We start from the raw sequence: 27,431 nt of genomic DNA, 5'->3' as shown, positions 1-27,431 counted from the left end.
GTACAGTGACGTTATCTAAACTTTTTTCTGTAAATTTGCTCAGATCAGAAAAACTAGCTAATCCATGCAGATAAAATAAGATAAATGTATGAACTGATGCACTGTATTTTAGATAACTTAAAGATTAAAGGGGTTTCCATGGTGGTCAAATGGTACACACAACATACATAACACTATGGCTAAAGTTGGTCTGTTTGGACTTTTTCCTCATCTAAAGCTCCAAATATGATATGGCTAGATGTTTTCATTATCTATTAAGCTGATGATTATTTTCTCAATTAATCAATCAATTGGTTTGTGTATGACATGTCAAACAAATGTGAAGAAATGCTCATCATAATTTCTCACAGCCCAAGGTGACGTCTTCAAGTTGCTTATTTTGTTAGATAAACAATCCAAAACTCAAAGATATTGCATTTAACATCATATACTGTAGGACAATGAAAACACTCACATTTTAGAAGCTAGAACTAAGACATTTGTGGCATTTTTACTTGAAAAATCAAAAATATTTGCAGATTAAATTTTGAGTGACTAATTGATTTATCAACTAATCGTTTCTGCACTAAAATATGGTTTACATTGTCTCAACACAAATTTTAATTTTCAGTTGATAAATGCACTAAAAAGCCTCTGAATATTGATATACATATCTGTTGTCCTCAAGAAACAAACCTAAGTTTATTCTTGTCTCTATCTTGACGCCCTTGGCATTAATTCTGAGGCTTGTACTATATGTTGACTTTACAATTGTGCAATTTATTGCTGCAATTACAGGAATGCAACAATGAAATCTAAAGATGCTGTTAACTCCAGCAATATCTGATAATAGATATTGTTGGGCGTAATTGTTTTATTGTTTTATTGTTTTATCAGGATCCACATAAGCTGCCAATTTAATGACGGCTAGTTTCCTGGCAAGAATTTTTTTTACAACAGAACACAAATACAGAGTGTTATTGATAATAAATTAAAGAAGTTGTTAACAATAATGATAAACTAATAAAGCATGAGAAAAGTTTTAAATTCATGCTGACTTTGAAGACTTAGCACCGGTTAATGCCATATTGAGGTTTTATTATTAAGTCTAACAATATCAGACACTATCATATCAACGACTTGATAAACCAGGAAGCTTATTAGATAAGATGTCCTTTTCTATGAAGCTGTATGATCCTTGGTTGATGATGTAAGAGGTCATATGAGTCATATGAGTTAACTGGTGTGGCAGCACATAGGTTAGAGTTTAATAGAATTGATGCATAAAACATATATTAAGTATATTAATCACACAGTTCTTTGATTTAAATTTATGTTAGATTGCAAATGGTTATCTCTCTGGTTATATCTTTTTCAATAGTCAATGTTCAGAATCACATCAAACATGCTAGAAATAAATATTTCCACTTTATTTACATTAGGGTATAATACACAGTTGATGTTAGGAGTCAAATAAACTAAAGCAGTTACATCAACATTAGTCATTTCTACTGTATCTGTGTCCATTGTAAGTGAAACAGGGAGACAGTTAAGTCCAGTTCATAGAGAAACATCAGGAAATTCTGATTTTACAGCTGGTTTACAGCTGCTTTTGCTGATTTCCCCAAATGGTTTGACCTCTTATCTCCCATCAGACCGAAACGCAGACTGACAGATGAATGCAGATGAATCATTACTACCTGGAAAAATTTTATTACCCTAATTAGAAGGCAATCTAAGTTCAGGGACATGGTATGGAATATGGCCCTTATTTCAAAAAGCCGGCATATAAAAGTAACACAAATCTCATTACTGATATTAGCAGAACAAAAGAAAGAAAGATGTAGTAACAGTAGTGAAGTTGGTCCTTGCAGCTGCTTTTATCAACATGATAAACTGATCCACTTCTGCCTCTTTTGATGTGCAGCCTCTCTCCATTGATAGGATATTTGAACATGTACATATGTATGTGTACTGGTGCCCATAAACACACAGTATTTTTTATTTACAGGAAATGCACCACGAAAAACAAAGAGTAAAGCTTCCTTTTCAGCAGATGCATAAGCATCTCATCTCTAGAAGTATTGTCCCAACTGTTCTTCCATCTTCTTAAAATGCATGGAAGCTGTTCAGGGGGTAACAACACCTCCAGGTGTTTCCTCCTACATGCAAAGATAGACCACAAGCACCACAAGTTCCTCCAGATTCTCTATTCAAGGTGGAGGGTACGTGACAAATAGTTGAGTTGAAATCAGCAAGGAAGTTTTGAATCGTGAGTTTTATGCCAGGGAATAGATGGTATTCATCGGGGAGTGGAGCTCAAGACTCCCACCAAAGTCCAACTCCCTGACATCTCTCCTATTTCCTGTGTACTGGCCAATGAACGAGCCGTCCTCATTGAATGGTATCTCGCCTCCTTCTCCATAGTCCACCAGGCTGTCGTCACTGTCTGATTGCTTCATCATTGCCTCCATAGATGGCTGACCTCTCTGAAGCCCTCTTTCCTCCTCCCTACAAAGGAATGCAAAAACATTACGTCAGCACTAGAAGACAGAAAAGAGGGAGTTTAAGACAATCTAATCAGTCAGTTTTACTTTGCAGTGATACATTCACAATGTACATGCACAGTACATACCGCCGGGGGTAGGGCAGAGTGGACACACGTGCTATCCTAAAATACAAATACAGTTTGTTTGACATCATTATATAAGAAGATGGATTAGATTTCATTGATCATTCACTCACAACATGCAACTGTAATAGCGGTACCAGTAATCTTCTGAATATGCTATTTACAGCTCAACAAATCTGTACTATCTATGCAGGATTGTACAGTTTAAATGTCAATAGTGTCAATGTGTCAATATTTAGTTGTTTCATACCTTTCAAGAGACCTTGAGTTGTTCAGTGCGAAAAGAATAGGGTTGAGGTTTGGGGGGGATAAAGGTGAAGGTAGAATAAATAGGAAAAAATCAGAAAATAATGTAAGTATGATCAAAGAGTTATCATAAAAAAAGTAATTATAACTGTAAACATATTTGATTTGTACCTGTGTAGCATCATGCTAAAATTTAATCAACTTTAAAGGTGCCCTGTGGAATTTTCAACCACTAGGAGCGCTATAGAGCAATGTTTTCAGGAGTGGATCCCCTGTTTTGTTTGTATCTTGCAACGTGATACACATTCCTGCTTTCCGGTTTCCCGCTACTCCAGTGATCAACAGTTGGTGGTTGTTATGTGCAGCGACACGTAGCAAGGTGCCAACAAAAGCAATGAAGAAGCTTGCAGCTCTACGGGATTTAAGATATTTAAAAAAAATAGGATTTGCAAATGTTTTATGAGAAAGGGAAATGAACAGTTTGTTTACAAGAAAGTTCCACAAGGCACCTTTAGTTCACTGAACAGAATGCTAATGCACAGCTACAGAGCAAATAGATGTAAATATATACCTATTGTTATTATATTTTACAACAATCATAATGTTGTACAGTGTTATGGGTGTTGAGTGTTGAGTAGTATTACCATGCCCTCATATCAATACTAGTAGGTGATTTAAGACATCTTGGAAACTTCAAATAGAATTTTGTAATACAAGATGTAGTGCAAACTGATAACTTGATAATAAAATGTGCTAAAATACACAAGTATCTTCAGTGGAAGCAGGATGTTTGCTGTGGGTGTGTTTTTCTTAGTCATTCATCTTCCACCAGATGTTTGCTATTATGCTTACCTATAGTCAAATGATCCCTCCTGATCTTTGTCATCCACTGGCTCCAATGAAATGTCTTTTTTTTCCCGTACTGTAATTAAAATAACAACCTTGTTATAGGAGATACAATGTTGTAATATTGGACATAGAATATGTATGCCAGGAGTTACCACTGTACCTGGGTATTTCCCCCCTCGGCTCCTCTTGATGAAGCAGACTATAAGTAGGATGAGCACGATGAGAGCCACAGCACACATTATACCAATGAACCAGCCCTGAGTGGAGATGTCCACCTGGTCCTGAGCATAGACTGTACATGGACAAAAGACAAAATCACACACAAATACACACATCATCAAAGTCAACATCCACTCAGCAGTTTAAAGTGTTTATTCAGTAGACCGATAAAAGTGCATGGAGCAAGTAGTAAATTACTTTCAGTGGTGTAGTGAGGTGACTCCTCTGTATGCCATTCCCCTATACCGATCCGAGTTCGTGCCGCCACAGAGAATCTGTATCGAGTGTAGCGGTCATATCGCCGGACTGAGAAACTTGTTACGTTTGGAAGGAACTCCTCAGATCGCATCTCCTCTCCCCTGGTGGCGTTTACTGTGGCAAGAGTGGAAATTTCAATGAGCTACAATAACTCTTGATACTGGTAGAGTGCACACAACTGAGCAATTAAGTACCTTACCTGCTTGGAGAGTGCTTAGATAAGTGTTTATTACACTCTTAAGAACCTGCTTCAGTGGTATTCTGGTCTTTGAGTGCAGTTTTAAGTGCGCTATTATGTGCAACAGGGATGTGTACCCGAGTGTCATGTGAAAACCATTGCCAGTTTAGCGTAATCAACTGTTTCCTTTCCTGTTTTTAAAGCTTTGTTGTTTCTCCAAGGAGGACTGCAGAACTCTACATTATACTTTATACTTTCAAAGTGTAGACTGTGGCAACTTCTAGAAAACTCTAGATGTCTTTGAGAGTGTTTCAGATGTTTCGTTGCTGTACCTGTTTGGTACTTAAGGGAATATCCAGTGATGACTCCGTTGGGTTCTGCTGGCAGGTCCCAGTCAACATAAATACTGTCCAGATGTCGCTGTTGGATCCTGAAGGATCTGGGAACAGATGGTACTACAGACAAAAGCACAGCAGGAAATGACAAACATACACTTTGGCTAAACGTTAATTTGATTTTCTTGTGTTTTTGTTCCTTGGATGGTTATATTAATGATGTAAATCCCACGTGACATTTCTTACCTCCTTCAGGTGTTGAGAAGACTATATTATTACTGGGAGGTCCTTCATATCGATTATTTGCCACCACTATGTACATCTTGTAGTTGCTATAGGGTATGAGTCCAGTAATGACCCCAGAGGGCTCTGGGTCATTATCTGGAAATGCTTTAGACTTCATACCTCTGTTGACTCTCAGCCACCTCAGCTGGCTGCTGTCCCTCCAGTAGTACACCTGCGAGACGAGAAGCAACACACCCACCAGCATTTTGATTCTGCTGCAATTACAACAAGCATTGGATTGTTGTTTTAGTAACACCAGAAAAAGTTGAATTCCCACTCACAATCACCATTGGAGTATTATTAGAGTTGCAATGTTTTGACCATGGATATTCATTGGACTTCAAATTCTTAATGTGTAATAAGCCTGTACCAACCAATCAAAATGGAGCCAAATCTTAAACATCTGAGCTAGTTATCACATAAACAAACATTTTTAAAATGAGACAAACAATATATGTAAAAATCCAAATTTTCTAATACATAATAAATCATCTGGCCAATATTTAAATGTACTAATAATGAACCCAAACGTAAAAACAGTTGTTTAAGTAAGTAAATAAGTAAATAATTAAGTACATAACCTAATAGACAAATATATGGGGCCAATCCAATCTTTTATAACATGTTTTAATATTTCTTATATATATATATGTATATATATATATATATATATATATATATATATATATATATATATATATATATATATATATATATATATATATATATATATATATATGTGTATATATATATATATATATATATATATATATATATATATATATATATATATATATATATATATATATATATATATATATGTGTGTATATATATATATATATATATATATATATATATATATATATATATATATATATATATATTCATTTGTACTGTGCAAAATATTTCACATTAATTGTTCCATTTTAAGTATGTTTTTAATCAATTATTGATGTGATAATTGGCTCAGGTGTTTGTTGTTAAAGGCTGTGGCTTCATAATAAAGATGTTGTTTCACATAGTCAGTCTGATGCCTGACGAAGGTTCATGACTGAAATGTTGTACAGTAGCTCTAATAAATAATATGTGGGAATTCAACCTTTTCTTTTTCTTTAATTTTGTTTTTCTACTCGTCTGTCTATCAGAAATGATTACTACTTTACACATTATTGAATCAACTGAAACTTCAAGGTCATTATAGTCCTTTGATTGTCAGGTGAGTATCAGCAGTGGACTGTCCCAATAAAATACAGTATGTCTTCAGTTTCTATTGTTGTGCATCAACATAAAGATAAGCTATATTTAAAGTCCATTATCTCATGCTGAATCCACAGGAGACACACCTTGTATTCTTTCAGTTCTCCCATAATAGAGTTGCGTGTCACTGGGTCCCAGTGCGCAGTCACCTGTGTGCTCTCGATGTCGGACACTCTGAGGTTCAGGGGTGCAGCTAAGGGACCTTTGGGAACACAGAGATGACATAGTGCTTTGTCTTTGTTATCAGTGAACACAAATGGAGGTGATGAGAAGGACAACTTGTCCCCAAGATGGAAAAAATACAATAAAAATAAGAAGAGGTGGTGTTCAGAACACACAGAGCAGTTTACTCATCTGAAACCATTAATCATTCCCTGGAAATCAAGATTCAAGTTACGGCAGAACTGTCAGTGCAGTGTCCTTTGTCCACCTCTCTGCTGACCAACTGACCAAGTTATAACAAATAATGTACTGAAGAAAAAAATAATCTACTCAAGGTGACTGAACTGCTTCTAATTAAAACAGATAATAACATGCAGATGGCTAAAAAATTAAAGGAAAAACCTGCCTTGGAGTGGTGTTAGACTTATTCGCTCTCTTGCTGGGAGTTTGGTGAGAAGATCGATACTGCCTACCTAACTCTCGACAAGAAAGCGAATAAGCATATTTCCCAAAATGTCAAACTATTCCTTTAATTTATAGGCCATCTGTATATTATAATGCAATGGATTTTGGTACTTACGGTCTTCCCCAGAGTAACCGACTACAACAGGAGACTCTGGGCCCAGCCCGAAGTCGTTGACAGCCTGGACCTTTATCTCATAAGGAGTGAAGGTATCTGCATCGTAGATGTAGTATTTCAGCCATTTAGTGGTGGCATTCTTCCACTCCTCTCGGGAATCTCTCCGTCGCCACCATACCAGATACTTCAGGTGGGGCCCGTTCCACTCTCTGTAGGTCAGGGGCTGAAAGCACAGTTTAGTTTGTATTTATTGTGGTAGAAAATATACTCAACAGTCAAGATTTTCAAGACCAGTGTTACAGTTTTAGATGGGTTCAGTCTATATTACCTCCCAACTGATCTCCATGTTATTTCTCCATGTACCCACTCCTTTTAGATTCTTTGGGATGACATCTGGAGCTGTGCAGGAAAACCAGTATATTGGTTAGAGCATTGGATTTAAAGGAATATGTCACCATTTTTGGAATTTTCTGAATATTTCTCGGCTGGCTGTAGTGACTTCATGGAGTTTTGTTGTCTCTGTGAGGTTATTTTTACACTTTTGGTTTTGTACAGATTAAACAAACAAGATATGTTAATTGTTGTCCTTTAGAGGTGTTGCCAAGCAGATTTTTTACCTTTAGACACAGCCAGACTAGCTGCTTCCAGTCATTACGCTAAGCTAAACTAACCGGCTGCTGGCTGTAGCTTCATATTTCATACAGCCATGAGAGTGATATCTATCTTCTCATCTAACTCTCAGCAAGACAGCAAATAAACTTATTTCCCAAAATGTCACTTTAAAATGTGCTACACATACAGTACTGTGCAAAAGTTTTAGGCACTTTAGATGTTTAGATTCTTATCCATAATGCAGTACCATCAGGTAGGCATCTGATCGGTCCCCAATTTATTCTGCAGCTTGACAACGACCTCAAACAAGTCATAAAGAACTACCTCCAGCAAGAAGAAAAAGGAGTCCTGCAACAGATGGTATGGCCCCCAGAGAGCCCTGATCTGAACACCATCAAGTCAGTCTGAGATTACATGAAGAGACAGAAGCAACTGAGATGCCTGTACAAAGTTCTCCAAGATGCAGAAACAACCTACTGGCGAAGTACCTCGAAAAACTGTGTGCAGGTGTACTGAAGAGAACTGGTGCTGTTTTAAAGGCAAAACATACTCGCAGCAAATACTGATTTCATTTAGGTTTCTTCTGTTTACTCAACTTTGTATGAAGTTAAACTTAAAAACGATTCACGACTTTATTTTTGAAAGCATCCTCACTTTACTTTTAGTGCCTAAAACATTTGCACAGTACAGTATGTCTGTTTGCTAGATTACAATCTGATAACAAACATGTAATTCAGGAGCATCAAACCCACGTGCACCGCTGGTCTGGAAGCGCATTGAGGGACGGCTAGGGCGACTCATTCCGTTTTCACTGATTGCGATGACCCGAAATTCATAGTAGGTGAAAGGTGAAAGATGCAGAATGACGGAGTTGAGGTTTCCTGGGTACGTTGACAGGTTTCTCCACTTGCCAGGCAACCAGTCATCATCATCATACTGCACTAAGTACTCTATAAGAGAGCGATAAATGGATTCTCTAAGAAAAATAGCCATAAATGCTGATATATACAACCCAAAAACAATAATACTCACAAAATGTGTTTATTTTTGTGTGGTTATTAAGTTGCATTGCTCTGACCTGTAATAGGGCTGTGGTTGCTGTCTCCAGGAACCCAACTGAGTCTTACGCTACGTTCATATGGATCCGACAACTCCAAATTTGTGGGAGGATCAGGACGGTCTACACGAACAAAACTATGAACAGTTAAAAAGCCTGACATGCCTTATGTTGTATGAAATGTAATTTATTTTAAACGTGTCATACCCATCACCATTAGGCGTGCTGAGGCCGACTTCTGGTCCAGTTCACTCTTGATGACACATGTATAGTTGCCCTCATCGCCTCTGTTTACGTTAGTGATGACCAAATTTGATTCATCCAAAGAGAGTCTGAGGATTGCATACAAGCGAGCAAAACTAGTGAGATCAAAAACCTCACAGAATGTGTATCTGCACAAACAGGCTTTATATGTTTAATGTCATGAAAGAGTTAATATATAGTCTTTTTTTCTACTACCTACCTCCAGCCAATAGTAAGTGTCTTTTTATCTTTCATCCAAGTGGTTGTGATGGGAGTAGTGGCGTCTGCTTTCACACCACACTCGAAGCGCACATCACTTCCACGTATGACTTTCATGCTCTGCGGTTTTGTGACGATTAAAGTGGGTTCTGAGAGGAAAGGATGAAAAAACACCACATTACACTATTAAAAAGTATTTTAAAACATTACTAAAAGATTTTAAATATGAATCTTTGTATCCTTCACCTTTGACCTCTATTCGGACTTGACTCTCATCTCTTCCTGCGATGTTGCTGACTACACACAGATAAGTTCCCTGGTCCTCTAACTGTGTGCGTCTTATCTCCAGAGTCCCGTTATTGTAGGTCTTAAAACGATTTCCTTCAAGATTCCCCTGTCCATATTTGGACCTGTGTGAGTAGATCTATGATCATATACAGTTCACACCACACAAATACACACAAATCACTCTTTATGGCAAATTGTCAAACAGCATCTTCTCACCATCGCAGCTCAGGCACCGGAGAACCAAAGAAGCGGCAGTCTAAGAAGGTACGGCTGCCCTCTATCACCTTGACGAGTTCATTCTTGGGTGAGAGAATACGTGGAGTTGCATCTAGAGAAACATGATGAATTCATAACTAATTTGATTATGAAATATTCAGGTTTATGTATGACCAGTGTTGCATACTGTATGTTTACTTAAGTTAGTGATTTTTTACAGTTCTCAAATGCCTCGCACTGACTCTGATTTGTGTGTAGGCATCATCTTTTGGCTTCATTGCGTCACAGTATGGATGATGGATTCCTCTCTGGATGATTGTCCAATAATAGTACATAACGGCCAAAACCAGACATTTACTACACTAAAATGTGCAGTAAATATCCAATCATTGCAGCTGCACTGGAAATATGCCAAGAGACAATTTATTATGTCTGTTTGTCTACAGGAAAGTTATTTTTAAAACAATTCTAATGTTACAGGGGTTATTTTTTGGGGTGTGGATTAGGTATAGCTTCATGTATTGTATGTGGTATATGGTGTGAAACACCAAATACATACATTTTTGGTCTGATAATTTTTGATACATTAATCCATTTATCCATTTTCTGCCACTTGTCTGGGTCCAGGTCATGTTGATTTGATTAATTATATTATATATATACTGTATATCTATGCATATATAATATATAATTACTAATTATATATAATTACTTGGATATAATCAAAGTAATTCTAAGCCCTACCATCCCTTCTGGTTTTCCATCATACTTCCATACTTTGTCCAGTATTATCAAGAAATATTGTACTAAATTACATTCTGTGTAGTCTTAAAAAGGACTTAAAAAGTCTTAAAATTGAATCCTACAGAAACCCTGTGGTTGGGTCATGACAGTGAAAAACTGTTTTATACTGTAAATGACATGGATGACAGAGTGGTAACCTACGTAGCACATTGATCAAAGCGTTGGCCAATAAGTATCCATACTGATTTGAAGCATTGCACTGATAGACGGCGGTGTCTGCAGCAGTAACACTACGGAGGGTCAGCGTGTCTCCTGACACCTGTCGGTTAGGCTGCGGTGTGGCAGCTGGAAAAAAAAGAACACAATAAAGAAAAATACAGCAGCTGTAATATTACTTATTTTTACAGTTTGATGGCATCTCCAAAAACGTACTTTCAATCGGTTCCCCGTTGATGAACCAGCTAATCGTAGGACGAGGAGCCCCGTCAGAACGACATACCAAGCGTCCATTTTCCTCAGGGGCCAAAACCAAATCAGTGGGCTTCTCCAACCAGAATGGAGCCGCTGTCAAATACACATATGTTAATTGTTGAAACATTATTGTGCAGTAAGAGAAGAACATGTTTCTGATAGTTTGTCTCACCTTTGACCCTGACGGTTATTGTGTGCTCGATGTAGTTGATCTTATTGGTAGCAGTGCAGGCGTATTCACCCGCATCTTCAAAAGACGCCTTTGGGATTTGAATCATCTTGTTGAAGTTTTTTACTTTCATGCGTGATGTCACTACCAAGTTCTCGCCGTCCTTCGTCCAGGTAATACGAGGAGTTGGCCTTGATGATGATAAACAAGGCTTTACACAGGATGACTTTCATGAAATCAAAGTGAAAATCTTCAAGTGAAAATATACAGACACACAACTTTGTGGCTTTAAGTCAGTCACGCAGTTTGACAAAAAGCCCTGAATAATCCTGAGCTCACACTCACACTCCTGCAGCGATGCACTCCAGGAGCAGTTCCTCCCCTTGCAGGACCAGTTTGGAGCTGGACGAGCCTGTGGGAGACAGCCAGGTGGGGGCAGCCTCGGCTACTGTACGGGCTGCAGAGGAAACAAACCACAACACAACAGTCACACATGCCTTATGAACAGTCTGCCTGCCCATGAAGTAACAGAGGACTGCAGAAAATAAGAGAGGACAGCTGAAGCAAAGCTTACTCTTACCAATATTAGTAAATAATGTTGAAGCAAATGATGAGTCTTTAAGGTCTAGTCTGAAATAAAAGAAAAAAGTCCAGTCTATAAGTAAGGCAATCACAAAACGCCAGGGAGCAGAGAAATAGTTTTATTATTAATGTATCTGTCAGTGAAGTTAGTACAAACCAACAGAGCAGTGTTAGTTTAAAGGTTTTGAGTGTGCAAAAGTAGTTTTTGAAAAGCCACTATGTCAACTGCAACTACCACAGTGTAAGAATAGAAACAGTTTCATCTGTCCCGCCACAGGCCCAAGACCCCTGTCATGACTCAGGTCAATCCTCTAGCCACAGACCTCCAGCTTGAATTATTTGTTTCCTTTGTATCCTTTGCATTTGATAATTTGTTGTGTTTTTAGTTAAGGCCCATGTCTGGGGTTTACCAGTGTATGTATGCGGGTTACTTGTGTACACACCTAGAAATGTGGCCAAAAAGAGCAGATAGTGGAAAAAATCTAGACATCAGTAACTGTGAGGATGAAATTATACTCACTTGTAATCACCTTAACAACCACGGGCATCTTCTGCTGGATGACGTTCTTGTATGGGAAGCGGGCATTACAGCAGTAATCAGTAGCAGAGTCGTTGAATAGGACATTAGAGAAGTACAGATCTCCGTTTACTCCCATGGATACCCTGCGGTCCTGCCGCACAGGCTGCATGGTGGGGAAAGCTGTCTGAATCGGCCAGTTAAAAGGTCTCGCATATGAGCCTGAAATGATACATGATTCAAAGTCAGTTCACGTGAGATATATTTTAAGACAGCCAAAACTTCCTCCTGTTTAGGCTTAGACCTCAATGATGCAGTTCAAATCTGATTATCAAAAACCTTTATGTAACCAAGATGTAACTCTAGAGAGACACTCACAGCTTGACATCCAGTAGGTTTCAGGTTTAGGTGGGCCAGGCGGAGGGTCACAGGACAGCACCAGAGGCAAACCAGCGCTGACCACCACAGGCTCCACCATCTCCCTCGGCCATACAGGAGCTCCTACACAAACACAGAGGAAAACATTTCGGCAGCAAAGTCAAGTTTTGTTGATCTGGTTAATGTTCGGCCTGAAGACTAATCAACCAACATACTGTATGTGAGTCTATTATCTTAAACAACAAGGCTTGTGATATTCTATATTTTTCTTAATGTCAATGAATTGAAGTCCTGTCTGTGTAGCTAAAGCCTCATATGGGTTATTCCTCTGTGCCATAGACCTCCTTTGTTGTCCAAAAGCTATTAAAAACACATCAATGAGCTGCACACTACACTGAGTTCCTTCAGACAAAGAACATGGGCACTGTAGTTTATTTTAAGTCCACCTGAAATACACCATCCTCCTTCAGCCGTAAATAACGTACTCACTAGTGTATTAAATCTGTGGCTGAAAATAGTCCCTAACAAATTTACTATTTACTCCTCTTAAATTAACTTTGGCTATAAATTACAGTGCCCAGTCATAATTGAGGATATGATTTAGCCTTTTTAAAAATAAAAGTATATATGTGTTTTTGAATATTTACATCTTCAGGAGGAACAAATGTGCTTGGGATGAGAGCCACAGACAGGGTAGGGAGGTCTGAAAGTACTGAGAGACTGACTGACTAATATTGTTGGTTTTGGTCTTTTGATGAGATATAACTATTAAACAGAAAATATTTTGACTAAATACATTTGCTACTTATAGTAAATTAGATTTTTAGTGTTGGAAATACTGATGGAAACTGTTTGTTAGTGACATTTTATTTCCCAAGCAACGTCTGGTGTGTGTCACTGCCCACACTGAGGTCACTGTACATCTCCTGTCATCGGAGGATACAAACAAATAGCTGATTCTACAATAGTCCCATGACTAAACCTACTGTATAGTAGTAGTCTGATCTTGTTGGAGTATGCAGATCCGTACTGGTTGGAGGCAATGCACTGATATTCTGCCTCATACTGTTCTGGATTGTTCCAGGCATAGATGTCCAGCGTCCCTGAGCGCCTGCGCATTGATACCTGCGAGTCACGTGCCACGTTGAAATACTTCCCATTGCGCCTCCATGAGAAACTTCACGATTGAGCAAAATGTGAAGAAAGAAAGAAAAATCAGTGAGTTGGTTTGCAGATAATGTAGTCGGTTTTAATAAAACTGTTCAGTGGGCTTCATCAGCTCTTACATGGGATGAGGGTTTCCTTTGGCTTCACATTCTATGACCATGGTGTCTTTTGGGTCAACAATATGCTCCTTTAGAGACTGCTTTATGATGGTTGGGGGTTGTCTGACTGCAGGCAGGGAAATAAATCAGCTTAGTGTATTAGGCATTTATGCCAGAAGACAATGCATATCAAAAATTACAACCAGTGAATGGAAACATCATAATGACTCACTTTCCAGAGGGATGTCCAAAGCCCAAACACTCTGCCATAAAAGTAGCAGCAGCGCTGGTTTGACCAGTGCGCCCATCTTTACAGTGCATGGAATCCAGCAGCAATTGCGGTCACCAATTCTCCTGTTCTCAAATCGAAAGAAGACAAATAGAAGACATCTAGTCAGAGCCAGCTCAGTCTCGCCTTGAATCATCCCCTAGTTATGCTGCTATAGGTCTAGACTGCCAGGGGATTTCCCATGATGCACTGAGCTCCTCTCTCCTCCTCTTCCTCTCTATCCTCTCCATTTCCCATTAATGAATGTTACTAACTTGGCAATTTCACTCTCCTGTAGTTTTGTGCTTTCTTGTCTCTCTCCTCTCTCCTCCTGTCGCTTTCTGCAGGTATTTCTGCCTCCGGAGTTGTAGAATCTGGATCTGTTATTGCAAGCTGTCCCTGTGATCCTGCTCAACATCCACTGCTACAATTATTATTATTAGTCTTATTATTATTGTTACCACCATTATTACAATACATCTCTATGTGGAACTGGCATTGTGCTATGTTCTCTTTCCTCCTGCTACCCCCTGCCCCCTCTCCCCCCCTCTCTCCCTCCCTCTCTCCTCCTCTCTCTTCCTCTCTCAACCGAACCGGTCGAGGCAGATGGCCGCCTGCCCAGAGCTGCCCGCTCGAGGTTTCTTCCTGATAAAAGGGAGTTTTTCTTTGCCACTGTCGCCAAGTGCTTGCTCATGGGGGGAATGTTGGATCTCTTTAAATAATATTGTAAAGAGTACCGTCTAGACCTGCTCTATGTGCTCAGTGCCCTGAGATTACTTCTGTTATGATTTGGCGCTATATAATAATAATAATAAAATTGACTTGACTTGATCTACAGCACATTCATACAGTGGAATTAAAATACAAAACAAGTTACTATACTCATTTACTTTTGCAGCAATGAACATTTCACACGGGTGGAAAAAGTACTTATCAGCAAAATGTTCTTAAAATTTGTAAGTAAAAGTATTAATTCTGAAGAAAAATGGCTCCTGTGAGTGTTATTAATATGTATATATTTCATCATTAGATAATTATTATGGATGTATTCATTTAAAGTATTTTACTGTTTTAGCTGTTCGGGGTGCTGCTTTATATACAGTTCAGTAATTGAATCCAGTGGTTCCCAACCTTGGGGCCCCCTAAAACAGTCACAAGATAACTCTGAGGGGTTGTGAGATGATTAAAGGGAGAGGAAAGAAGAAAAAATGAAGTTGTGCAAAAGTTGTGCAAACTAATTTGTGTTACTTTTTTTTGTAAAATATTGCCTGAAACAGATATTTAAATGAAACCATCTCAGAAGTTTACTGAGGAACAACTCATAGACATCTGAAACATTTGACAGAAAGGGGTCACAAGCTAAAAAGGTTGGGAAGAACTGGTTTAATATATAACAAAGTAGTGTATTTTATAAGCCTATCCAATGTTCTTTTTATGATGATGAAAATGAACCCCCTGACTGCTTGACAGGAGATAATTGTAGTAAAGTATGTCTAGTGTCTGACACAATTAATCATATCAGATTAAACACAAAGGTTCATTTCATTAGATGCCTCTGTTCAAAGGTTATCGCTATAAATACGTAATGAACCATGAGTCATGTTAGTATGATCGAAGCAAAAAGTTATCAGTTCCTACCTCTCTCATGTAAAGTCAAATCAGGACTCTCTCCTCCCCATCCCTGTGGCTTCCCCAATGCATCGATAATTCCAACGGCTTTTCTCCAGGAAATAATTCTTGTTTGTGCGGTATACCAATTAATGCCTCAGTCAACCCCAAAATATCAGGTCAAGAACCCTAGAGGAGTTGATACACTTCAGTAATGCAGTTTCTGTCTGTCACTGCCACTTACACTCTGCCCACCCATCTCATGAATAATGAATGAGCGACATACACCACCTACACCTCACCCACTTCACTTCACTGTTTCTGCCAAGCTCTCATAATTCTGAACAATCCATTTCCCTCAAGCACAGCCACAAAGTTTGTCCACACAATAAACAAACTGAAGTTCCAAGAAAAATAGCAAGTGTTTGGATATATTACGCCAACAATTATGGGAGGAATCACATGGCATTTTATATGATTAGGACTGAGAAAGACTTGGCATATTATTCTTGAGCCTTTTTGGAATTGCCTGATTTTCCTTCATAGCTGAATAATGTTTGCTTCGACCTGATCCACTGTGATCAAATTCAATTTAGTACACGGAAATACAAGGATTAGAGCAAATGAAAGCACAAAACAACCCATATTCTGTACAATTTGCATTCTTGTTGCTTTGGATGACATCAAAATGTGGGCTTTGAAGAGAACCGCGGAACAGAGTATGAAAGCAATGTTTGTTTCTCTCATATGAATTTTACATGTGGCAAATCTCAAGTCACATGACTCCAGCACAATAGCCCCAACAAAAGATGGAAATATCCAACATTTCTCTACAATAAGTTGATTATTACTTTTTAATTGTTAATCTTCTGTATGTATGTATGTATGTATGTATGTATGTATGTATATGAATCAACTCGTCTTACACTCCCTTAATTTTCCTCAGTTTTCAACAATACCAATTAGAATTTATCTTTTTTTGTTATGAAACATTTTTTTCAGACAGTCACATATTCCCAGAAGAGGAAAGGTCATTGCCATTCAGAAAATCCTACGAGGAAGGAACAGTTTTCTTTTCAAGAAACAGTGCCAAGGACGCAGGAGAAGCTGTATTTGTGTTAGACAAAAGCCATCTCATTGCCGTCAACAGAGTCCTGACCTGTGTAGGCTGTCAGGCATCCACACAGGGCTGCATATACAAGCCAGCACTGACTGGGCTAAACAATAGCTTTTTTGGGGGTGGGGTGAGGGGTAAAATAATGTGGCATCATAAACTTCAGATGAAATTAAAACTTAACTAAAAATAAAGTGTAATTTTTATATAAGTGCATTATTTTATTTCTTTTCATTCATATTTTCATGGAGTATCTGCAGTTGTGATATAAACCATTAAGACTCTCATTGTAGCTGATGCATCCTCAAGCCCAGATCCCCTCCTCTGTGTAAACGGCTGAAACACAACTTGACTTATCTTACACACAAAACAAAAGCAGAAGGGGCATGTTGAGCTTCTTGGCTCTCAGAATGGGCTTTTCTCCCCATACATTGCATTAAAGCAGGCCTGGCAGCGAGCAGTGATCAGTGCCATGCACCAGATTGCACAGTGAAGAGGCAGAGAGGCGGACAGCACCAGCTCAGTGACGACAAGAAGGTCTCTATACTCACGGGTCTCCTTTGGCACGTGTGCCCAGGGCTCGGGTAAGAGCAGATGGCATGTGGGAGGGGAGAGTTCAACCACACAAGCTGCCTGTTCAGTCTCAGAGCACCTATCATTTGCACTTTGACGTCACTGCATCAGGGGGAGCACAAGAGGAGGCCGAGAGAAACTCCTGTTGAGCAGGACACTGCTTCCCACATTAAGTCATCAGAATTAAAACATCATTGTCTCTCAAATTAGAGCACCGTGATTCTGAATTTATGGTGAGGTAATGTTAGAGTAAGGCAACATATAATTTTCTCAAAAGCATCTGTAACACTCTGCAGCAATGCTGTGACCCTGTACTTAACCACAGCGGTGTTTCAGAGATAAATCTAACATCATCATGCTAACATGCACACAATGATAATGTCCACATGCTGACATTAAGTTGGTGTAGTGTTTACCATTGTAATTTTAGTTTATCATGTTAGCATGTTAACATTTCGCTAATTAGCACTAAATACAAAGTATAGCGGAGTCTGATGTGAATGTCATTAGTTTTGCAGGCATTTGGTCATAATACTCCAAGGTATTGATCTGATATGGCATTGAATGAAATGTTAAGGGATCTCCAAAGTTACTGCAGTTCAAATTTCATGGTAATCAATCCAACAGTTGTTGAGATATTTCTCTCTAACCCACGAATGTCAACCTCATGGTGGCGCTACAGAAATGTCAGAGGATCATTAAAGTCATTAGGATACATCGTCTGGGAACCACAAATGTCTGTGCAAAATTTTGTGCCAATTTATATGGAAAAGTCAGGGGATCACCAAAGTCATTAGGCTTCATCCTCTAGGGACCATGAATGTCTGTACAAATTCTCATGACAATCTCTAAAATAGTCGTTGAGATATTTCAATCAGTACGGACCAACCGACAAACTGCCATCCGTAGAGCCGTGCTGCTACCGTGGCTAAAAATATGAAGACCTGTGAATATTTAGTGCTGTAAATTATTAATTAAGTAGTTCATAATGTTAAATGCACATCACATGTGTCACTGAAACATCAAATCAGCAAACATGCCACATGCCAATCATCTCAATGGCAGGTGTGAGAGCTGAACAATATTGTGTTCAGTCTCATACAAATCTGCTGATGCAGTTATAGACCCATCCCACTTCTCAAGTCAGACTATGACATCATTAAAACCTTGACCTCCATTGATGCCTGCCTTGAATGACAGCTGTAAGGACTAAAGCACTCCTTCACATGGCAATACACTCTATCGCTACTCACTGAAGTATCTTAACTTGCCCTTATATTTTCTAATTTATATCCAAAACACTAATATTCAAAACTGTCTAAACAAGGTAGAGTTGCTGGTTGTCAGGTCTTACCTTTGAGTGTTTTGTCTGCTCCTTGGTCCTTTTTTCACTCCTTGCTGTGAAAACCAGACTCCTACATTCTTTGGATCTTCTGTCACAGCAGGTTCACAGCAGCATCTCCACTCTGAACTTCAACTTTCCAGGGGGGGGGGGTCTGGTCTTAAGTGTTAAATCATTGTAAAGCAGGTGAGCAAGAATGACAGACGAGATAACAGAGGCTGATGTCGCCCATCAGGGTGGCTGTTCCGAGCCTGGGTCACACGCTTGGCAAACAGGGCCTGGGAGCCTATTATAATAAATCCATTGTGAAATCCACACATAAATATAACGTCATCTCCACTGTGATAGGAGCGTAAAGTTAAACAGAACTGACTGTCATGCACTGGTTGGTGGATTAGGGCTCGCTTGTCATCCAGCTCCTATCTGGCAACAATCAATTAAAGCTACTTTGAAAGATGGAATATTTTTGTCTTTTTTCATATGTGCTGTTGATTTTCAGTGGAATGAAATGTTAGATAGGGGGTGGGTTATTTACTAACCTTGTATCTTCATCTCTGGCTGGCACGAATGCACGCTCCTCCACACAAAGCGTTTTTGTCTGGAACAAAGTCAGTCTATTGTGGACAGTGAAGGCACAGCTTCTAGACACATGGGGGGGAGGGAGGGGGTTTAACCCCTCACATTCAAGTGATTGGATGGCTTCTCACTCATTGATAAACTCATTGGCCATTTGCCATGTTATTTATTTATTGGGTTGTAAAAAAAAAAAAAGCGGAAACAGACATTCTATGGGTTTAGTAGAAGAAAAAAGTTTTGTTAAAAATGACAAGAAAGAGTCTTCATAAATATGAATTTATTCAAAATAAATAGTCATAAGTATGCCCGATAGCAGAAAAGTAATAACAACACAATCAGCTGACATGAAATCATGATTTATAGCTTATATTACAATTAATAACACTGAAAAGTGCAACATTTTCAAATATACCATAGTTATAATTGAGTATAGTTAATTATGTCATATGTACACAAACATTTTTTCATAAAGTGCATAAAAAAGTGCTGATTTCACCAATGTGTGTGCTCTGTGTCTATGCTAAGAAGTCATCAAATAAAATACTTTATATACTATATGTGAGGCATGTTGACAATATCATATAGAAAATATTAATTTGGCATACATATATAACAGGGAGTGGACAAAATAACAGAAACACCTCTAAAGCTGATGTATATTGCTAATCAGTAACTTATTATAATTTATTGTGGGAAAGGGGCGAATTTCATGAAAACAGATGCCAAAGCACAGCGAGAGCAAGCAAAAATACTTGTGGTCATGAAGACCCTCAACACTGATTGACAGAAAATACCAGGATATGTGATTAATAACACTATAAACCACAGCCTAACAAGATTAGGAGTCTACAGCCACTTTAACATCTCTGTGAGGCTGCACTTTGACACAGTAGTGCTAAATGCTAACAACAGCATGTTCACATGCTCACACTGACAACGCTAACATGCTGATGTTTAGCAGGTATGATGTTCACAGTGTTCGCCATCTACGTTTAGCCTGTTAGCAAGCTAACATTTGCTAATTAGTACTAAATACAAAATACAGCTACGGTTGATAGAAACGTAATTTTTGCAACATATTGGATACATTGAAATTCTGACCTGATGATGATGCAAGAGGAATAGTTAAGGGATCACATTAGTTATTACAATTATTTCTGTGGGGAACATGCATGTGTGTACCAGATTTTATGGCAATCCATCCAATAGCCTAGCTGTTGAGACATTTCACTCAAAACCACAAATCTAAAACTCATGGTGGCACTAGAGGAAAAGTCAAGCAATCACCAAAGTAAGAAGGCTTTATCCTCTGGGGACCATGACTGTATGTGCAAGATGTCATAGAAATCCATTCACTTGTTGTTGAGATAATTATGTGTGAGCCAAAGTGGTGGACCAAATGACAGACTGGCATTGCTGAACCCTTGTGCCTCAATGTGGCTAAAAATGACCACTGAGTTGAAGAAACACTCTTAAAGCCTCAACAACAAACAAGTTACACATTTCACTAAACTGCTTTTACATCAGGGCTGTTTTACTTTAAGGTGTTTCTGTTATTTTGTCTGCAGCCTGTCTGTGTCTGTACATGGAGTATGAATCTATCTGTAGACATGCCTCATATCTACTCACACCCATCTCTGCTTCACCTCCCAGGCCCTCTCACCAATCCAGTCCTTAGTTTTACTAACAGCTGAGCGCTCTGCTCCAAGCACCAAACAGAGCCTAGCCAGTTTGGGCCGGTTCCTCTCCAAGTAAATTTGGGTGTCTCTTTGCAGCTGGTCCAGGGCCCCTGGCCGGCTCTCGTCCAGGGACACCTCAGCACTCAGCATGGGATTGAAGCGGAAGTAGACATCTGGGGCGAGCAGGTCATCCAAAAGTGTGTGGACTCCTTCAGTGTCAGTGGCACTGCAGATAAGGTTGCTGATTTTGGCCCTCAGGCTGGTGGAGGTGACAGGGCCTCTCTTAGCGTTGTCATAACGACCAGTGCCAAGGGACAGCACACACTGAAAGGGCTGGTTGGGCCACAACAGACGGCTCTCATGCACAGCCAAGGCACAGGGATTGTTCAGGATAATTCCTCCATCCTACAAGGAGACATAAATCAAGTGTATTGGATAAGCATTTTGTTCAGTTCTAACCCACAAGAGTCATTTGTGTGAAGGAGCCCTTTCAATATGAAGAATTTGATTCTTCTATTTAGTTAGCAAGAATAAGAGTCTAAAGCCATGCTAGCAGCTCTGTGACTTTGGTACAGCGGTGCTTTGAGCTAAAAACATCAGCATGCTAACATCACCAACTTTGTTGCGCCTGTTAGCATGCTAACATTTGCTAGTTAAGCACTAAACACAAAGTAGGACTGAGGCTGATGGGAATGTCAGAGGGTTTGTAGGTCGTAAACCAAAGAATCTGACAAGTTAAAATCTTGACCTGATATTGGCACTAGATGGATCCCTTCGATGGATTAGTGGAAAGTAACTGTCCCCAAAAATAGCTTGTAGAGTATGATTTGAGGATTATTTGTTCCTTCTCCCTCAGTTGTGACCTTACTATTAACTTGAATTACAAAACACCTGTGTTTTAATGTCATTTCAGTTCCTCCTACTTAATTGTGCCTAAAGTAACCAGATTTAGACTTCCACTGAAAACCTTAAAGTCCCCCTCCAGTCAAAAATGTGTTTTGCTGATTATCAAATCAGTTGGATGTTTGAGCTTCACTGTGCAGAATGATGTAAGTGCAGAGTTTTTCACATTTATCTGGTGAAGGAGTTAAGTTTTGTCTTTGCTCACCTTACATATGAGTTAAAGGGATTTGATAATTTATGACTTTGAAGTTAGTTGCAAGGCAATCATGTGAGGTGGAGACTTGGAGCCTCCAGTACACATTAAATGCAGAAACATCTGTAGTTTCCTACCTGGTGAATGTCACTTTGTAACGTGTACTCCTGAAAGTAGCCTGGGGCAGCTGACGATGCTCGCACTGCCTGCCACATCTGATAGCCACAGCCTCCTGCATAGCGGCTGAGGGAACCTGGTTTGTGGTTGTAATTGCAGAAGACGAAGGCCTTTGGACTGGTGCCCCAGTTTACCACTGCGCTGACTGCTGAAACCTGAGCAGATACCAACAACAGCCTCTGTTATCTTTAAAAATTTAACAAAACCTCTGCAAACTCTAATTCTAATACTAGAAATAAAAAATTCTGCTAAATATAGTCTGACCACAGTGGAGCACTCCGCTACAGCAGTTGCCTCATTAATCCAACAGAGTTTTATTAGTGCTGTTAGTCTGATGGTGATCATTATAAAATCAACAAATACAGTGATTGTCATGTTCTTACCTTGGGACTAAACTCATCCCTGGCTGTTTTAATAAGTATTCTCTCACCCAGCTTCTCTCTGAATAGGATAAAAACAGAAAATGTATTCAGAGCAGACTCTATTATTGCTCTCTCATTCACAGGTTGAGTATACACATCCTTCACTGGAGCACATCTATAATGTTAGAATCTAGTCTGTGCATACCGTAGTATTGTCTCCCATGTCTCAGTGTTATAGTAAGAGTGACTCCAACCCATCTTCATTGTGCCAACTAGACGGTTTTGCCGAAACACTTCAGAGCCAAAGCGACGATACATGTCACTACACTCCTCTAGAGAAAAATGAGCCAGGCCCAGCATGAAGGCTAGAACGGCACCTTTAATAAACACACGGAGAGACAGAAAAGTGAAACATGTAAATAAAGATTCAGACTGAGAAGCCTCAAGATGTTTAGAGCACATTCTATTGTGCTATTTTTAAATCTCAGTTGTCATTTGTGTCACCTGTGCTCACTCCACAGATGTAGTCGAAGAGCTGATGGACCTTTTTGCCCGTCTCAGCTTCCAGTAGCTTTAACACCTGTAAAGGCACCACACCTCTGGAAAAGACAAATAAAAAATATTGAGAATCTATCTAGTACATGTGTTAGGCTTTTGATTGGTCTCAAGTTGATTGCCTCGATTTGTAAAACCTGTCCTAGTTAAGTATGATAAACTCATAATGATTGGTTGTTACATTTACTTATATCTTTCTATTAAACTTGCTTTTGGTCATGATTATAAAGATATTTAATTGTAACTAAACATACAGGGCAGAGACCATCATAAACATGATTCAGCATTCACTTTGAATCATTGAAGAAACATAATTCCTTTATAATTGATTCTCTTACCTTGTGCCACCACCATCAATTGAGAGCACTCTAATGCCGCGGCCTTTGACTGGATCCACATAGCCGATAAGAGCGAAGGTTTCTCTTATGGCGTTCTGAAGTGCCTGGTTATCTCTGTAGATTCGCCGCTGTCTCAATAATGTTACTGCAGCTTTCTCCTGAAAACAAACAAACAAACAAACAAAAAACATCTTTAAGAATTTGCTGAGTTAAAATCAGTTTGTTTAACTTGTTTCACTTCCAACAGACCTGCCACATTAAAGCCTTGCGTGATGGATGGCGGATAAGATGTTCATTCAGAGCCTCCACACAGGAAGTCAAAGCTTCTGGAGACGAAGCCTGTCCCAGACTGCAGATCAACGCCCGAATCATTTCCTCAGCTTGCCTCCGACTCAAGACGAGCTGACAACATACAAACAGAAATGACCTATAAACATTTGCATAAAAGTTTGATTTAATTTTATGCTTCTCTAACAGGACCAGCAACCTTTTTGTGATGTGTATGTGACCTGAGCAGTAGTTAAAATAAGTTTGGAGAATGACATCAGGCAAATAAGACAAGTCAGATAATGATATAAGGGACTCACTGTAGCCCTCTTAATAGGTAATTTCATTTTATATTTTTAATTTCTCATATTTTTGATCAATGGGACATTACTTAACATGTTATGTAACCTCAACTCACCTTTTTACTCAATATTGCCTCTGCTGAAGTTATGGCAGGTTTTGGCTCACTAGTCTGGGACAAGGTGCCTGGTTTTAGATAAGCACCCAGCAAGTCAGGGATGGCACTTGTGGGGCGGCGAAGGCAGTCCATAAAGGATACAGTCTTCAGTCTCTCAGAGGTAGCAGATCTATGGTCAGTCTCGTTAAGGTTTCTACTAATACCCTCATCCACTCCACTTTGACCCTTGAAATACTGATTGATGTGACTGGACGTTTGGAAATAGTTTTCCCCAAAGTTAGAGGTATTGCTGCTGCTGTGGAAAAGGCCTCCAGTTTCAGGGACAATAGGTTCTTCTTGACTCTGTTGTGATGTAGCACCTTGAGCTTGTGAGGTAGATTGTGTTGAGAAGTGTGTTTTGTAAGTGTTATTCTTCTCCACAGGGAGTGATTCTCGCCTATTCTGATTTCCAACTTCATCCCTAACCTTAGCACCAAAGTATCTATTGATATGTCTTGCAAAATGAAGGTAGCCTTCCTCCCAGCTGTTGGAGATATTGTTTGGTTCCACAATTGCCTGATTATCACCTGATTTTACTTGAGATATTTCAGCTTCTTTAGAGTTTAGAATGTAATTGTTTTGCATTTTTCTCCTCCTATGCCTCCTGTGTGTCCCTCTGGTGGAAGATGTTGTTTCCGAATTCTCCTGAATTTGAACTTTTGCCGGACCCAGAGAAAAGACAGAGTTGATGTGATTAGCAACGTAACTGTAGCTCTCACCAAATCTTGTCGTCAAAGTGCTGATGTGAAATAGTTGCAGTCCAGAGTTTTCCTTGATTAAAGGACCTGTTCCTGAGCTCTCTTGTTTTCCTTTGCATTTCAAGGTCTGCGTTGTGTCCTCGCCCTCAGATATATTTCTCTCTCTGGCTGCCCGCTGACTTTGACAACGCCTATGTGACCTTCCAAGATATTCTGGAGTTGTGACAACAAGACCAGCACTTTCAGCAAGAGGTACAGTGTCTTTTCCCTTGAAATAAACATTAATGTGTCTGGCCAATCGATTAAATGACTGACCAAGACGTCCTCCCAGAGAACTCAAATGCAAACTGGTTTGAGCCTCCTCAAAGATCCCAACTGGAGCCTCAGCTTTGAATGCATCCCTATTGGAGGATGAGTAAAAACGAACAATCTGGAGATGTTTCGCTTCTTTGGTAAAATCTCTGAGGAAGCGGTGAGAGGTAGAGCCTTTATCACTGTGGTTTACATTTTTAAAAGAAGCTCTTCTTGTAAATCTGGGTGGATGAGGAGGTGCCACAAGTGAATATCTATGGAGGTCCAGGCAGAGTGGTGTTTTGGCCAGACGAGGGTACTTTCTGAAAAGGCCCATTAAGTACCTAATTTTGCAGTATGATCTCAAAGTCCTGTCCACAGAACTTGAACACAAGTTGGTGCTGAGGTAGCGACCCATGTTTGACCTGATGAGCAGCAATCAGTTAAAGTCCAAATGTCCCTCTTGAGGCTGCACTGATTTATGTCATAGCGATAAACTCAACAGGAATCTAGGAAAATACAAGAACAAAAACATAAGCAAAATGTCAATTATAAATGTCTCTTGTTAACAAACAAAACCACATGCAAATTATATTGACATTAATGTATTAATTTACATAAAACATCATGTTGCAACAAATTAATTACCTTGCATAACATTAAGAACAAAGTTCCGATAAAACCAGAAGTGCTCAAGCATAAGAAAAGTTTGGTGTATCAATCTCTCTGCTGCATGTCTGCTCAGGGCACAGGCACAATGTCACTGCTATAAACAAGTCACTCTTAAAAGAGAGTGCACGCTCTCACTGTGAGCTGATTGTGTACAAACATAATGTTCCACACTAGCCTTGCACTTCCTCTGTTTCCTGGTACTGTGGCCCCTCAGGAATGTAACATGAAACCTCAGAAAATACATTAGTGCACGTAGGCCTGTAAATAACTACAGTGTGACGGAAATTTGATCACAGACAGCGTTGTCCTTAGTTGCTCTCATATATTAGCACGTGCGTGTGCTACATTTATTTGTAAAATGAAATGTATTTAAAATCACTTATATGTGCACAGAATTTTTTCTTTAGTCACAGACAGAAAGGCAAACAGCTCAGGTGTGTAATAGTCAAACATCTACTATGGTTGTTATTCACTTAGGTGGGCGAAGGTCATTAACTAAAGTAGCTTATAGCTTCTCTAACCTTCACAGAAAATGTCTGATGAAAGCACACATTGAAGATTTACCTGAAACACAACACCTAGTTCTTCTGTCTTCACAATTCCTCTTCAGCCAATTTTCTCTTCTTTGAAATCCAGTACACACACTTGACACACTGTCTGAAGCACCATTTCACTCTATTTTGATACTTAATTCTATCCTGCTGACGTGCAGGGACTTAATCTTATTGGTTGAGCTGGGCTTGGGGGGTGGACCTGCTTGACCAGTGCTCTGTAAGACCACACATGCATAAAGTCACGTGTTGTCACTGCTGACTGCTGGACTGGAAGCACAAATCTAAAATTAGGGAGGGGGGTGACAACTCAAGGGTCTCAGTCAGCTGACGTCAGCTGTTTCTTGCGTCATTGCACATCACACACACACACACACACACACCTCTCCACTCGTTACCAGAACTTTAATTCTCAGAAAGTGTTTACTGGCCACGAGGTAAATTTGATAGAAAACAATTTAAAGTCTGTCATTGTTTATGAAAACAATAAAATACATCGCAGTCATTCAAACTGCTGTTGTAGCCAAAGTATGCAAACCATAAAAAGTGTTACCTGAAATAGGTCTGCGTTATACCACAAAGTATGTTTTGTAAACATCAGTGTCCTATAACCACAACTCAGGTGACCTTTGTCAAGCACACACTGTTCTGCATTGCAATGTATTGTTGATGAAACAAGCTCATGACAGTAGAGGCGCCTGTGAGATTAAAAACACGTGTTTATATCTGTCCGTCAAGCACACAGACATTCATTCTAGACGGTAATTCAAAGATTATTCCACTTCAATGTTAATGTCAGACACACTAAATATTGATTTCAGCCAGTTCTATAAGAAATAATCTATTGAAATTATAATTTTAGCTCATCTGTGTTTCCCTTATAAAGAGTAAGTTAGGTGATCAATCATGACAACAATATAATACAATTCTTGAGGAACAATTTCACTTTCACAGCTGATATTATTTTAAACTTACAATGAAATGTAGTGGCAGCTTCCAGTCAGTTTAGTTTTCTGTCTGCTTATGAATGAACCTCAATATGAGACACTGTGTATGGCAGGAAAT

At 39.2% G+C, this 27,431-nt stretch overlaps 2 protein-coding genes across 5 annotated transcripts; both read right to left on the bottom strand.

Moving 5' to 3' along the window:
- Window positions 1–1,407: 1,407 nt before the first annotated feature.
- On the bottom strand, window positions 1,408–19,281 carry nfascb (neurofascin homolog (chicken) b). 3 transcript variants are annotated; one of them, XM_044350772.1, is made up of 27 exons: window positions 18,660–19,281; window positions 13,975–14,096; window positions 13,764–13,869; window positions 13,464–13,654; window positions 12,478–12,600; window positions 12,103–12,321; window positions 11,346–11,457; window positions 11,004–11,191; window positions 10,793–10,924; window positions 10,562–10,705; window positions 9,617–9,728; window positions 9,359–9,522; window positions 9,114–9,261; window positions 8,858–8,982; window positions 8,672–8,773; window positions 8,346–8,543; window positions 7,310–7,380; window positions 6,982–7,204; window positions 6,326–6,441; window positions 4,943–5,153; window positions 4,694–4,816; window positions 4,124–4,297; window positions 3,867–3,998; window positions 3,710–3,779; window positions 2,862–2,873; window positions 2,615–2,650; window positions 1,408–2,490 (listed from the first exon to the last, which is right to left on the bottom strand). In XM_044350772.1, exons 2-27 carry the CDS (start codon window positions 14,048–14,050, stop codon window positions 2,259–2,261), a joined length of 3,540 nt encoding a protein of 1,179 aa, XP_044206707.1. In that variant the 5' UTR covers window positions 14,051–14,096; window positions 18,660–19,281; the 3' UTR covers window positions 1,408–2,258. The 3 variants fall into 3 exon arrangements, with proteins under 3 accessions (XP_044206707.1, XP_044206708.1, XP_044206706.1); XM_044350773.1 differs by lacking the exon at window positions 18,660–19,281 and adding an exon at window positions 15,649–16,708; XM_044350771.1 differs by lacking the exon at window positions 18,660–19,281 and having other exon boundaries at window positions 13,975–14,525.
- Window positions 19,282–19,485: 204 nt separating this feature from the next.
- LOC122981923 (calcium-independent phospholipase A2-gamma-like) lies at window positions 19,486–26,509 on the bottom strand. 2 transcript variants are annotated; one of them, XM_044350774.1, is made up of 9 exons: window positions 26,380–26,509; window positions 24,116–25,652; window positions 23,680–23,832; window positions 23,431–23,588; window positions 23,042–23,136; window positions 22,743–22,914; window positions 22,559–22,616; window positions 22,136–22,330; window positions 19,486–21,307 (listed from the first exon to the last, which is right to left on the bottom strand). In XM_044350774.1, exons 2-9 carry the CDS (start codon window positions 25,559–25,561, stop codon window positions 20,849–20,851), a joined length of 2,736 nt encoding a protein of 911 aa, XP_044206709.1. In that variant the 5' UTR covers window positions 25,562–25,652; window positions 26,380–26,509; the 3' UTR covers window positions 19,486–20,848. The 2 variants fall into 2 exon arrangements, with proteins under 2 accessions (XP_044206709.1, XP_044206710.1); XM_044350775.1 differs by lacking the exon at window positions 26,380–26,509 and adding an exon at window positions 25,792–25,929.
- Between the last annotated feature and the right edge of the window lie 922 nt (window positions 26,510–27,431).

The sequence above is a fragment of the Thunnus albacares genome, chromosome 5 (genome assembly GCF_914725855.1).
Source record: "Thunnus albacares chromosome 5, fThuAlb1.1, whole genome shotgun sequence".
In the NCBI taxonomy this organism is placed as follows: Eukaryota; Metazoa; Chordata; class Actinopteri; order Scombriformes; family Scombridae; genus Thunnus; species Thunnus albacares.
This window is presented reverse-complemented; position numbering and strand designations above follow the sequence as displayed.

Bases quoted from the DNA above. Each gene is read 5' to 3' on its own strand.
- nfascb (XM_044350771.1), bottom strand. From the start codon at position 14,167: ATGATTCAAGGCGAGACTGAGCTGGCTCTGACTAGATGTCTTCTATTT. The intron at 11,192-11,345 runs GTGAGTGTGAGC...ATCATCATCAAG, and splicing joins GAGTGCATCGCTGCAGGAGT to GCCAACTCCTCGTATTACCT. The intron at 3,780-3,866 runs GTACAGTGGTAA...TTTTAATTACAG, and splicing joins CCGAGGGGGGAAATACCCAG to TACGGGAAAAAAAAGACATT.
- LOC122981923 (XM_044350774.1), bottom strand. From the start codon at position 25,561: ATGGGTCGCTACCTCAGCACCAACTTGTGTTCAAGTTCTGTGGACAGG. The intron at 23,589-23,679 runs GTCTGTTGGAAG...GTTTGTTTTCAG, and splicing joins GCAAGGCTTTAATGTGGCAG to GAGAAAGCTGCAGTAACATT. The intron at 22,915-23,041 runs GTGACACAAATG...TGTTTATTAAAG, and splicing joins CATCTGTGGAGTGAGCACAG to GTGCCGTTCTAGCCTTCATG.